At 32.9% G+C, this 12,929-nt stretch overlaps 1 protein-coding gene across 1 annotated transcript in view; it reads right to left on the bottom strand.

Moving 5' to 3' along the window:
• LOC141296209 (serine/threonine-protein kinase PAK 6) overlaps positions 1-12,929 on the bottom strand; it is a 43,141-nt gene that overhangs the window by 7,041 nt on the left and 23,171 nt on the right. Inside the window, exons 2-5 of the mRNA XM_073827484.1 lie at positions 12,621-12,846; positions 6,709-7,362; positions 4,971-5,507; positions 3,192-3,325 (exon numbers count right to left, since the gene is read on the bottom strand). Coding sequence (XP_073683585.1) covers positions 3,192-3,325; positions 4,971-5,507; positions 6,709-7,362; positions 12,621-12,824 — 1,529 coding nt within the window. The 5' untranslated portion in view covers positions 12,825-12,846. The remainder of the gene's footprint in view (positions 1-3,191; positions 3,326-4,970; positions 5,508-6,708; positions 7,363-12,620; positions 12,847-12,929) is intronic.

Below are 12,929 nucleotides of genomic sequence, written 5' to 3'. Positions count from 1 at the left end.
ATTGTATTATTTTTAATTTTGTTTGTTTATTTATTTACATTTTTCTTTTGTATTTTCATGTTTTAACCTGTTGTAAAGGAATTTTTGTTAGTGTATTATTATTTATATATGAATCATATTCATTATTTATAGACATTTAGATATAGATGTTTACTTCAAAAAAGAAACTTTTTAGATGCAGGCTGATTAATTTATTTACATCACAAAATTGCTTGCCAAATAAAAAAATTCTTTAAATAAATATGGAAAATTATTGCATTATTTTTTTATTTAATTAAAATGATTTAATTGTATTTTCTCATTTTATTTGTTGACTATTACATTAGGTTTTGACATCGGGTTTAGCCTGCTGTAATAATTTGGTTCATTGCTCATATTATTTACATAGATATCCAACAAATTTTGAGATGCAGCTTTATTGAATTTGATCATGTGATTGCTATTCCCAGGGCTCTGCTGAAAATCAATAGTGTTTGCAAACGTGTCGGTTCAATGCTGCTGCTCAGGTCAGATCTCGTCCTTCTGCTGTGCCAGTTCCAGTTTTCTGTCTGTTATCTTGAGACGTGACAAAGAGCCGCGTTTGTGTGCGATCATGTAAATCTAGTCCTCCATCAGACAAAGACAGAGATGCATTTACCAAACTAATTAGATCACTAATCATATTCCCCTGCATGTCTTCACAACACACGCTAATCTGATTGTCTAATCGAATTAAAGTGGGCCCATTGGGTAAGGAGTGTCAGAAAACATGACCTAACTGTACATCACCCTCTTGTGGTATGAATAAAACACTACAGTAATACAACATGGAGTCAGTATCTGGATTAATTATGAGCAGAGACTCCTTTTGAGAGCAGCATGACATTGTGTTTTGCTGTTTCTTTTTTTTTTTTTTTTTTTTAAGTTTTTATTGCAAAGAGATACAATTCACAGCATCTGTTTATGACATTTGTCACTTTTACAGCATCTTCCTTGAATCAGGGAAGAAATAAAAAAAACTGCTCAAAAAGTTTCTCATGACAATGACATATCAATATCTCTCTTTAAATTTTCTTCCATTTCTTCCAAACTATTTACAAAAGAAAGGGGATACGGACGCAATAACTACAAATAAACATAAAAAATGGGTTCAATATCAAAAAGGCATTAGGTTCAATAGGAGTTATATACTCAATCCATTTGGACTAAAAGTCAATAAACATATCTTTTTGGTGATTCACACAGAATGTAATTTTTTCCATCAAAAATATTCTTTTTACAACATCAATCCATTCCTGCATTTGTGGTGGATTAGGTTCATACCAACATCTAGTAATAGCTTTCTTACTTGAAGCAAGAATTATTCTATACATATATTTGTTTTTCCTTTCCCAGGAAACCATTGACACCTTGCCCAAGTAAAGTACCTCAAAGCTGAAGAATCTTAGAATCTTTTCCAATACTTTATGTATATCTTTCCAAAAACTTTTAATATTAGGACATCCCCAAAATATGTGAAAATGGTTAGCATCCTGTGAGCCATATTTCCTCCAACAATTTGAGTTACCTAAGAATTTATTTTTCTGTTTCGGAGTAAGGAAAAACCGTACAGTATTTCTCCAGCAAAATTCTCTCCAATATAGAGACTGGGAGTGCTTTGCTGTTTCAAACAACAGATTTGCAATTGCACAGTGAATTTGCATTAAAAACAGTGACCTTAAAGTAAACTATTTATGTTCTTTAATCATGTTGTTAATTTTATTGTTTCATTGCATTTGTCTTTCAACCATGAAAGAATGTGAATATTATATTGCATTATTTTTTTTATTTTATTGTTATATATTTTAAAATAAATTATATTATTTATACTAATATATTGTATTATATTATTTATAATATTTAATTTTTTATTACATATTTACATATTTAAAGTGTTAATTTATTTTAAATGAAGTATTGTTATATTATATGATTTTATTTTGAATGATACAGTGTATTATATTATTTGTAATATTTTATTTTAAATTATATATTTACATATTTAAATTATTTATTTATTTTAAATTATTATTTTTTTAAGTTACACTGTATTTTAAATAATATTATTTTATTTTAAATTAGATTGTATTTTTATAACATACAATGTTACATACATTATACAATACTTTATATTAAATTAGTTTTTAATTTTATTTTAAATGATATATTGTATTATATCATATTATTTAAAATTATATTGTATTGTATTTTAAATTATATATTTTATTGTATTATTTTAAGTTTTGTATTGCTATTGTTGAAACGTTATATTATAAAACTTTATTTTATATTAGTTATTATTGTATTTTAAATTATACATTGAATTATATCATATTTATTTTAGTTATATAATTTTACATTTTTATATTATTTTATATTATATTTAAAATTGTATATTTACAAATTTAAATGATTAACTTATTTTGAATAATATTTTTATTATGTATTTTTATATTACTTTTTTTTATTATATATTGAATTATATTATATTGGAAACAAAATTAAAAAATAAATCTGTTTATTTAAGATCATTTATGCTATTATTTTATTTTGATTTCATTGAAATTTTATTTTATTTAAATAGGTTACTGATAAACTTTCATAAAGTTTTAAATTAGATGTGTCTCTTTAATATTCACATTATTTTATTATTTATTTTATTTCATTTCACTTTATTTTTTCTAACTTCATTTGATGATTATTTATTTATTTATTTTTACATTTCTTTTCTACAGATTTAACCTGCTGTAAAGGAATGTTTTTATTCATTTATAATTATTTATAAATTAATCATATTATTATTTATGGACATATAGATATAGATATAGATATAAATAAAACTTTTTAAGATGCAGCCTTATTAATTTGTTTATATCATAAAATTGCTTGTCAAAAAAAGTCTTCTAATCAATATGAAAACTGTATTTTTTTATTATTATTTTGTTTAATATTATTTTTCCTTAATATTCAGATTATTTTATTTTATTTTATTTTTCGATTTGGTCAAAGCAATTAAAAAAAAGGACTTAGGGTCTTAAACTTGAAGATTAACACACTCATGGTAAAGCACATTTCTCATAGATTCTACTGAGATCACAATGAAAACATCAAGATTAATTGGTTCAAACACTGGCTTTCCTAGATTAATGCTGAGGTAGTCATTGTTGTGGTACCTGGTTTCAGACACAATGTTTGTTAAAGCTCCTCCCTGCAGATACTCCATGATGACCCACAGCTCCTCCTCCACCAGAGCGCTCTTGAACATCTCCACCACGTTCCTGTGCTGATAGTCTCTCATGATCACCACCTGAACACACACCAACACACCCTCATCAGTGCTCATCGTCAAAATAAACCTGTTTTACTTGATTTTGAGTTTTTAAAGTTACTGTTGAACTTTCCAGACACCATTTTTACTGAAAAAAGGTGAAGCATTTACTTTGAATTGATTTTCAATCAAAAAGTTACAAAAAATGGCAAGTAACACAAATTTTGAAGTAGAAAGACTGAAATCATATTTTCTTGTAACATACTCCAACAAAAAACTTTTTTTTTTAAAGTTGGATTTGTTTCAGCTTTTGTCTTCTCAAGATGTTAACTGAAATATTGTGATGTTTTTATCAGCTGTTTGGACTCTCATTCTGACGGCACCCATTCACTTCCATTGGTGAGCAAGTGATGAAATACTACATTTCTCCAAATCTGATGAAGAAACAAACTACTCCTTTAAATAAAGGCAATATTGAGGTTGTTTTATTAACATTATCTTTATCACCCATGGTGAAGCATATTGCTCATAAATCCTACTGAGATCACAGTGAAAACAAAATATAGAAATATAGAATTGGCCTTAATGCACATATTTGTTAATCTGAAAATGCAAGTCCCATCAGAAAAACCACTTGTGGATTATGGAGTCGTATTTGAGTTAAAAACGTCTTAATGATGGATTTGTTTCAGCTTTTGTCTTCTCAAGATGTTAACTGATGTGCTGGAGTGGTGAGGATTACTTGTGGATTACTGTGATTTTTTAAAATAGGCATGTTCTATGTGAATATCTCTTAAAATGTAATTTATTCCTGTGATTAAAACTGAATTTTCAGTATCATTACTTCAGTTTTCAGTGTCACATAATCCTTCAGAAATCATGCTAATATGCTGAATTACTGCACAAGAAACAATTATGATTATCAACCTATTATTCAGTAAGTTCATGATTTGTTAGAGCGTTTTTTTTTTTTTGTTTGTTTGTTTTTGTTTTACAAAATTAATTGGTAATTGCAACTTTTTAACTCACAATTTTGCCTTTTTTTCTTGCAATTTTGACCTTATAACTAACTATACTGAGTAGTTTCTCAAAATTCTGCATGTGCATGAGTTCAGGTCAGGTTTTTAAGATTTTTATAAGCTGTTTGGACTGACGGCACCCATTCACTTTCATTGGTGAGCAACTGATGGAAAAGATGTTAACTGAGTGGTGTGGATTCCTTGTGGATTATTGTGATGTTTTTATAAGCTGTTTGGACTCTCATTCTGACGGCACCCATTCACTTCCATTGGTGAGCAAGTGATGGAAAAGATGTTAACTGATGAACTGGAGTGGTGTGGATTACTTGTGGATTATTGTGATGATTTTATCCTCTGTTTGGACTCTCATTCTGACGGCACCCATTCACTTCCATTGGTGAGCAAGTGATGGAATACTACATTTGGAGTGGTGTGGATTCCTTGTGGATTAATGTGATGTTTTTATCAGCTGTTTGGACTCTAATTCTGACGGCACCCATTCGCTTCCATTGGTGAGCAAGTGATGGAATACTACATTTCTCCAAATCTGATGAAAAAACAAACTCATCTACATCTTGGATGACATTTTTGGGTAAACTAGACCTTTAAATAAAGGCACTATGAGGTTGTTTTGTATTATTATATATGTTTGATTATTCTTTCACCTCATTGAAGAGCAGTTCTCTGCGCTGTTGTCTCCTGAGGTCCATCATCTTGACGGCCACGACCCGTCCGCTGTGTTTCTCGCGGGCGATGCACACCACACCCGTCGAACCCTCACCAATCTTTACGAAGTTTTCCAGATACGACCGTGGATCTCCTTTATCCACCACCATCTGCAGCGCAGCCTTAAACTGCTCATGGGTGACTTTCGGCGGGTCAGGCGGCGGTCGGGGCGAGGGGTGCTGCGGGGGTCTGAACGCGGGCGAACAGGTTCCCGGGGGGCTGTTGGCCAGAGAACCGGTGGGAGACGGTCGGGGCTGTGACGGACTGTCCTGTCTGGGGTAGAGTCCTGGGTTTGGGCAGCCTGAGTGTCTCATAAAGGGGTCTGGGCCGGTGGGCCGGTAACTGATGTTGGGCGAGAGGCCGATGGTGTAGCTGGAGGAGGAACGGACTGTTTTGTGTGGCCTGGTGCCGCTCACGAGAGGACTGCTGGTGCCGCTGTGCATATATCCCGGCTGGTGTCTCATGGCTGCGTCGGCCTGTGACATTGACAACAGAAACACAAGGACAAATAGAAATAAGGACAGGGGCTGGTTTTCTTTAAGGCGAGACTCTATCATCATGTAATTAATCATCTTACTTACCCAGTTGATTAATTACATTAATAATTGCAAACATTTTTTGTATTGCAAGTTTTCTAAAATGTTAGGTCTAAATATGCAAATGTAAACATTACGGCTCGTCATCCCATGGCAGCGAGGGGCGGGGCGAGCAGAGCTCATTAGCATTTAAAGGAACATGCAACAGAATAGCTCGCTCTATAAAGGGCCGATTTTGACAGGGTAAAAAGAGTGTTTTTTACACTACCATTGAGAAATTCTAACCAAAGTATGTTATAGACTTCTCATTAAGACCCTAAAGAATCATATCAACAGTTTTGCGTGTAACGCATTACAAGTAATGAAAGTTACGTAATAATATTACTTTTTTCTAAGAAACTAGTAAAGTAATATTTAATTGACAAAGAAAATATCTGAATTACTTTTTCAAAGTAACGCCAGTTACGTTTTCCCCCATTTATTGATTAAAAGCTCTCCTGTCCCAATGTTGAGAGAAATTGTGAGTAAGATGTTACTTTAGTTGTAGAATAAATCTGAACATGCATTTATTCATCTCACTCACTATAAAACAGATACACTATTCCTCAAATTTAATAATTAATTAAATATGTTAAATAATACAAATATCCTTTATGTATTTAATCCCATTATAAAAACAGATTTCTTTGCGTCCGACCTTCGATGATCCAATTCACCTATACTAATAAGCAAAAATTACTCGAGATAATCTAACATTTGTTTTCCTTGCTGAAGAGTTGACATTTTTCTTCTGCGGTCTACTGTACAGACGTGAATTTACTTTTCTCTAAGCCTGAGGCTTTTGGTGTAAAAAGGGTTTTACATTTGACAAAAATAGAACTTTTTATATTAAAAACAAACAAGCAAGCCCTGCCCAGATTTAAAAAGTAACGCAAAAGTAACGTAACGCATTACTAAGTAATGTAATTAATTACTTTTTTAGGGAGTGACTCAATATTGTAATGCATTACTTTTAAAAGTAACTTTCCCCAACACTGCATATCAAACTTGTGGAAAATGCATTTGATGACCCCTTTAAAGAACCTTTGACTGAATGGTTCTTTGTGAAACCACAACTTTACTTCTATAAAAGAGGAGTTACCTTGAGGTCGTATGAGGAGTACGGTCTCCCCGGGCTGTTCTGTGGGTGGACCAGCAGTCTGTTGGTGGTCCTCATGTCCGGCGTGAGACTGTCTCCGTGCGGCTGCTGCATGGGCATGGTAGGACTGTAGAAGCAGGTGATGGGTCTCTGGTTGTGCGAGAACACGATGGGAAACTCTCGCCTCATCATGAGCCTCTCCGTCGGGCTCCCGATGTCCCCTCCCAGATACATAGACCTGGGCGGCTCCGGCACGGGAATGGGGGGCGGCGGAGGGGCCGGAAGGGCCGGAGGAGGAGGCGGGGGCGGCCCGTCCAGACAGCTCATGCTGACCTCAAAGGTGGATTTGGCGCGGGGCAGGATGCCGTTGGGCTGAAGAGTCACGCTCTTCTTCAAGCCCATGTACGGCGTGCCGCTCTCGCTGTGGATGTTGCGTGATTTATCGGCCCAGTGAGGTTCGGGCTCATCCAGGGTTTCGTACTGATACGCGTCGCCCTCGTTGACCTCCCCGAGGCGTCCCAGCGACTGCGCTCTCTTGCGGGCCGACGGGCTGCTCTTGCGCAGGGAGTTGGAGCTGGTGACGGACAGACGGCTCATGTCTGACAGCATGGCTGAGATGTAGTCTCCGTGGCCGATCATACTGCCGCGCACGATGGTCTGGGGAAAGAACACAGGCAGTTTGTGATTAATGCGATCTGAGATCCGCCGCTATTTAAAGAGCGTGTGAATTCACCTGGGTGCGGATGAACTCCAAATCACACTTTTCTCTGAGGAGCCTATTTCTGGCTGATTTGTGTTTATGAAACGCTCAATGACTCGTCTGAGCCGTCGGAGGACTGCTTTACTTGCAAACCAAAACTAAAGTAAAAAGGCTTTTTTGTTGATTATTAATAATTACATTTTTTTGTCATGAGTTTTTGTTATTTACAATGTCATTTTTTTTAAACATCAGTCCGATTTGCATATAAATGGAAAAAAATTACATTGTAAATAACAAAAACTCATGACTGATGTTTTATAGAAATACAAAATATTTATATATATATATATATATTATTTTGTATTTCTATAAAACATAAGTTCAATTTGCATATAAATAAAAAAATTACATTGTAAATAACAAAAACTCATGACAAAAAAAATACAAAAAAAATCAATAATCATTTTATACAGAAAAATAATCTTTGTCTTTATAAAATGCAAATCAGACCGATTTTTCATAGAATATTTTATATGTAAATATTGTATGTAATAAATATTAAATGCAAAAAAAAATTAACGTTTAAATTTATTTATTTAACTGTTATCAATGTTGAAAACAGTTGTGCTTTTTAATATTTAGTTTAGAACCTGTGATTATTTTTTCCAGGATTCTTTAACAAATAGAAAGTTGAAAAGAACAGTGTTTATTTAAAATAGAAATCTTTTGTAACAATATTTTTTATTTTTTATTCAGTGGCGGAAAAAGGCTTCCAAAAAACATACTTACTTCATGCATATATTACAAGCACTAGCAATAAATTAAAGTAATTAAAATGCATAAAGAATAATCACTTTTAATGTATTGAAAAATAAATGACAATATATTTACTTATTGTGTTGTATGTCATTTTATATTCAATAATACACTTTATTATATATAGATATGCATGTAATAACTTATGGTTCTTGTCAGAGTATAAATTAAAAAAATGAACATATAATGTCCAAAAAAACTAAAACTTTAATAACTTTGCTTTCAGTAAACACTTTTTTTCTCAAATACCATAACACATAATTTCAGATGAATTGTGTAACTATGCAAATAATAAAGTCAGCTTTATGTAAACCCATGCATTACCTCATGAAAAAGTGATTAATTAATCGAGTGTTTCAATAAAGCTATTACATGCAAAAGGAGAGTAACTCAATTTTAGGGAGTAACTGCATTACAATATTGAGTTACTCCCTAAAAAATTAACTAATTACGTTACTTAGTTACTTTTTATGGAAAGTAATGCGTTATGTTACTTTTTAAATCTGGACTGGGCTTTTTTGTTTTTAATTTAAAAAGTAAAAAAACTCTTCAGCAATAAAAAAAAAAAGGAAAACAAATAGAGTAATTTTTGCTTATTAGTATGGATGAATTGGATCATCGAAGGTCGGCAGCAAAGACATCGGTTAATAAAATGGGATTAAATACATAAAGGAGACGAATTTCAGTGTTTTTATTCATTTTGAAGAATACTGTATCTGTTTTTTAAGTAAGTGAGATGAATTACTGCATGTTCACATTTATTCTAGAACTAAAGTAACATCTAACAATTTCTCTCAACATGGGAACAGGAGAGCTTTTAATCAATAAATGGGGGAAAAAGTAACTGCTGTTATTTTGAAAAAGTAATTCAGATATTTTCTTGTCAATTAAAAACTTTACAAGTTACTTAAAAGTAATAATATTATGTAACTTGCGTTACTTGTAATGTGTTACCCCCCCAACCCTGCTAGCTTGTATTATTTAATATACTGCATTATATTTTATTTTGGTTTGGTCAGGGTATATTTAGGCATTTGAGGAAAGACATGACATTCATCAGCTGTCATGTACTTTATTCACAGTGTCTTTGACAGAAGTGACACGAGGTCCATCGCTCGACGTGAAGACATGTCTGAGATGAGCTCAGGGTGCACAGAGCACAAAATAAGATATGTGACCCTGGTCCACAAAACCAGTCTTAAGTCGCTGGGGTATATTTGTAGCAATAGCCAAAAATACATTGTATGGGTCAAAATTATTGATTTTTCTTTTATGCCAAAAATCATTAGGAAATTAAGTAAAGATCATGTTCCATGAAGATTTCTTGTCAAATTCCTACTGTAAATATATCAAAATGTAATTTTTGATTAGTTATATGCATTGTTAAGAACCTAATTTGGACAACTTTAAAGGTGATTTTCTCAGTATTTAGATTTTTTTGCACCCTTAGATTTCAGATATTCGAATAGATGTATCTCGGCCAAATATTGTCCTATCCTAACAAACAATATAACAATAGAAAGCTTATTTATTGAGCTTTCATATGTGACCCTGGACCAGTCATAAGGTTAAATTTTACAAAACTGAGATATATACATCACATGAAAGCTCAATAAATAAGCTTTCTATTGATATATGGTTTGTTAGGATAGGACAATATTTGGCCGAGATACATCTATTCGAATATCTGAAATCTAAGGGTACAAAAAAATCAAAATACTGAGAAAATCACCTTTAAAGTTGTCCAAATTAAGTTCTTAACAATGCATATTACTAATCAAAAATTACATTTTGATAGGTTTACAGTAGGAATTTTACAAAACATCTTCATGGAACATGATCTTTACTTAATTTCCTAATGATTTTTGACATAAAAGAAAAATCAATAATTTTGACCCATACAATGTATTTTTGGCTATTGCTACAAATATACCCCAGCGACTTAAGACTGGTTTTGTGGTCCAGGGTCACATATGATGTATACATCTCAGTTTTGTAAAATTTAACCTTATGACTGGTTTTGTGGACCAGGGTCACATATAGAGACGAGAAACGACAAGTGATGTGTGACTGAACAACATCAGAACAACCAAACAGCCTAGCAACTGCATCCTTGTGTGCAAAAATGGAGTTGATTTCTCTGACGTCACACTGGTGACGAGCAAGCTGTTCTTTATGAGCGCATATGTTCACACACAGAAGAATGCACAGAGATCTTTAGATGTTTGAGAAGCTTTGCTCTTTTGCTTGGAGTTGCAGTTTTTCCGCCTGACTCTCGCTGCGCTGGCGGCCCGCATGCATCATTATTAATTGCCAGCGTGAGGTAATAAATCTCTCGGCCCTCCGAGGATTGGGCGCTCTGAATCGTGTTCACAGCAGGCCCGTGATAGATAAGAAGCCAATGTGACAGAGGAAAAAACATGTGTTTCTGAGCGCCGTTCAGAAGCGGCCCTCGGGGAAAAACGCACCGCGACTAAACCTGGAAAGAGAGACTCTGAAACATCAAGGACTGAGATTAAGACCCGTGTTCTCTGCTTAAATTCAAGCCCCGTCCCGAGTGAAGCCAAAGCCAAGACTGAACCAGTGCTTTGCTGACACACAGAGGACCAGCGTTGGGGGTAATGCATTACAAGTAACACAAGTTACCTAATAATATTACTTTATCCAAGTAACTCAAGTAACACGTTACTTTTTAATTGACAAGTAAATATCAGTTACTTCTTCAAATAAGTAACGCCAGTTACTTTTCCCCTCATTTATTGATTAAAAGCTCTCCTGTCCCCATGTTGAGAGAAATTGTGAGTAAGATGTTACTTTAGTTCTAGAATAAATCTGAACATGCATTAAATCATCTCACTCACTAAAATAAACAGATACAGTGTTCTTCAAAATGAATAAAAGCACTGAAATTCAACGCAAACCTAAAATAGTTAAATGTTAAATAAGACAAATATCCTGTATGTATTTAATCCCATTTTATTAACCGATGTTTTTGCTGCCGACCTTCGATGATCCAATTCATCCATACTAATAAGCAAAAATTACTCGAGATAATCTAACAGATTCTGATGAAGAGTTGACATATTTTCTTCTGCGGTCTAATATACAGACGTCAAGTTGTGAAAAGGCTTTTACATTTGCCAAAAATATAACTTTTTATATTAGAAACTAACAGGCAAGCCCTGCCCAGATTTAAAAAGTAAAAATAAGCAAGTTAAAAAAATGATTGAAGTACATTTTACAAAAAAATAATGTGAGAACATATTTTTTTTCAGCCCTTAAGTTTCCATAATATGAAGAATATAATTTACAAAAAAAGTTCTAGCCCTTTACTTTTATCAATGTTTACTTAGTTAAAAGTATCAAATAAAAAATGAAAAAAGTCAAATAAAAAAGCAACATATTTTTCGGTTTATGGGACCTACTGATTTAATACAACCTTTTGAGACATTAAGAAATGTGAATTATGTAAAACTAGTGTGTGAAAATTTAGTTTTTTAAGTTGTAAACAAAGATTACGTTTTCAAGAAATTCAGCGCTTAATAAAATAAAAATGCATTAAAACAGTTTTGCTGTAATACAAGAATTTTTTTTTCACCTGAACATACACTTCAAATGCCAAAAACTATTGTTTCTAAGCTGTTTCTACAAATTGTTCAATACAATTGTTGTTACAAATGTTATTTGATAAGTAATTTAAAGTAGTTCATGTATTATGTGACCTTAAAATGACATTAAATAAAAACGTAAATATTAGAAAAAAAAATATTCATTTTAAATTTACTCTCATTTCCATTTGACTTTAAATTGCAAATATTTTCAGCTCTTCTTGTGAATAATTAATCAGTGCACAATATTGTATAAAAAGTGAAGAGCATTAAAAAAATAAAAAATAAAAATGTGAGTTAAAAAATACTAAAAATGTACATTACTTGGAGCTACACTGTGAAAAAAATATTTTTTAAGTTAAAAAAACAAACATTATTGAGTATGTTTTACAAGAAAACATTATTTTAGCTAAAATATTTTTGCTTTAACAGAAGTATATAATTTACAATAAAAGCCCTCGCCGTTTTGATTTTATTTCTTTATTTATATCTTTTTTTTCTTTCATGCACCTGATCCTACTCGCAATGCAAAAGCGTATTTTTGTGGCCAAGGTATATTTACAAATTGTTAAATTTTGCAATTTAAATCCAACATGTTTGCAATATTTACTCAAAATAAGCACAAACATATTAGGTGGAAAAATGAAAGTACACTTCTGCCGAAGTCAGCACATGCTCACAATATTTGTCAGGCCATTTCTATGCAGTTTCCAATCAAACGAAAGTGAACAGAAATGATCTGCCATGTTATTGTGTGAAATGTCTTATCATTTATTGACTGTAATTCTGACCTTCTTTGGTTTGAGCTCCACCGGCGTGATCCTGGATGGGTCCACCATGGGTTTGGGTCTCCGGAGGTTTTCTATTAAACTCTGCCATTGTGTGGGAAGGCCGACGAAGACGCCTCGCTTTGCATCGAACGACGTGTGGACGCGATGCTCGAAGTTCTTCGGTGCTGAAATCTCCGGCCTCTTCTTCTTCTTTTTGCGAAACATTGTCCGGTACTACAGCAGAGACCTTTCAAAACAGAAACATGAGAAATATTAGGTCACACTTTACTTGAAGCATTTACACGTAATGCATTACAGAAGCATTTTAAT

This window comes from Garra rufa, chromosome 21 (assembly GCF_049309525.1).
Source record: "Garra rufa chromosome 21, GarRuf1.0, whole genome shotgun sequence".
NCBI lineage: Eukaryota > Metazoa > Chordata > Actinopteri > Cypriniformes > Cyprinidae > Garra > Garra rufa.
This window is presented reverse-complemented; position numbering and strand designations above follow the sequence as displayed.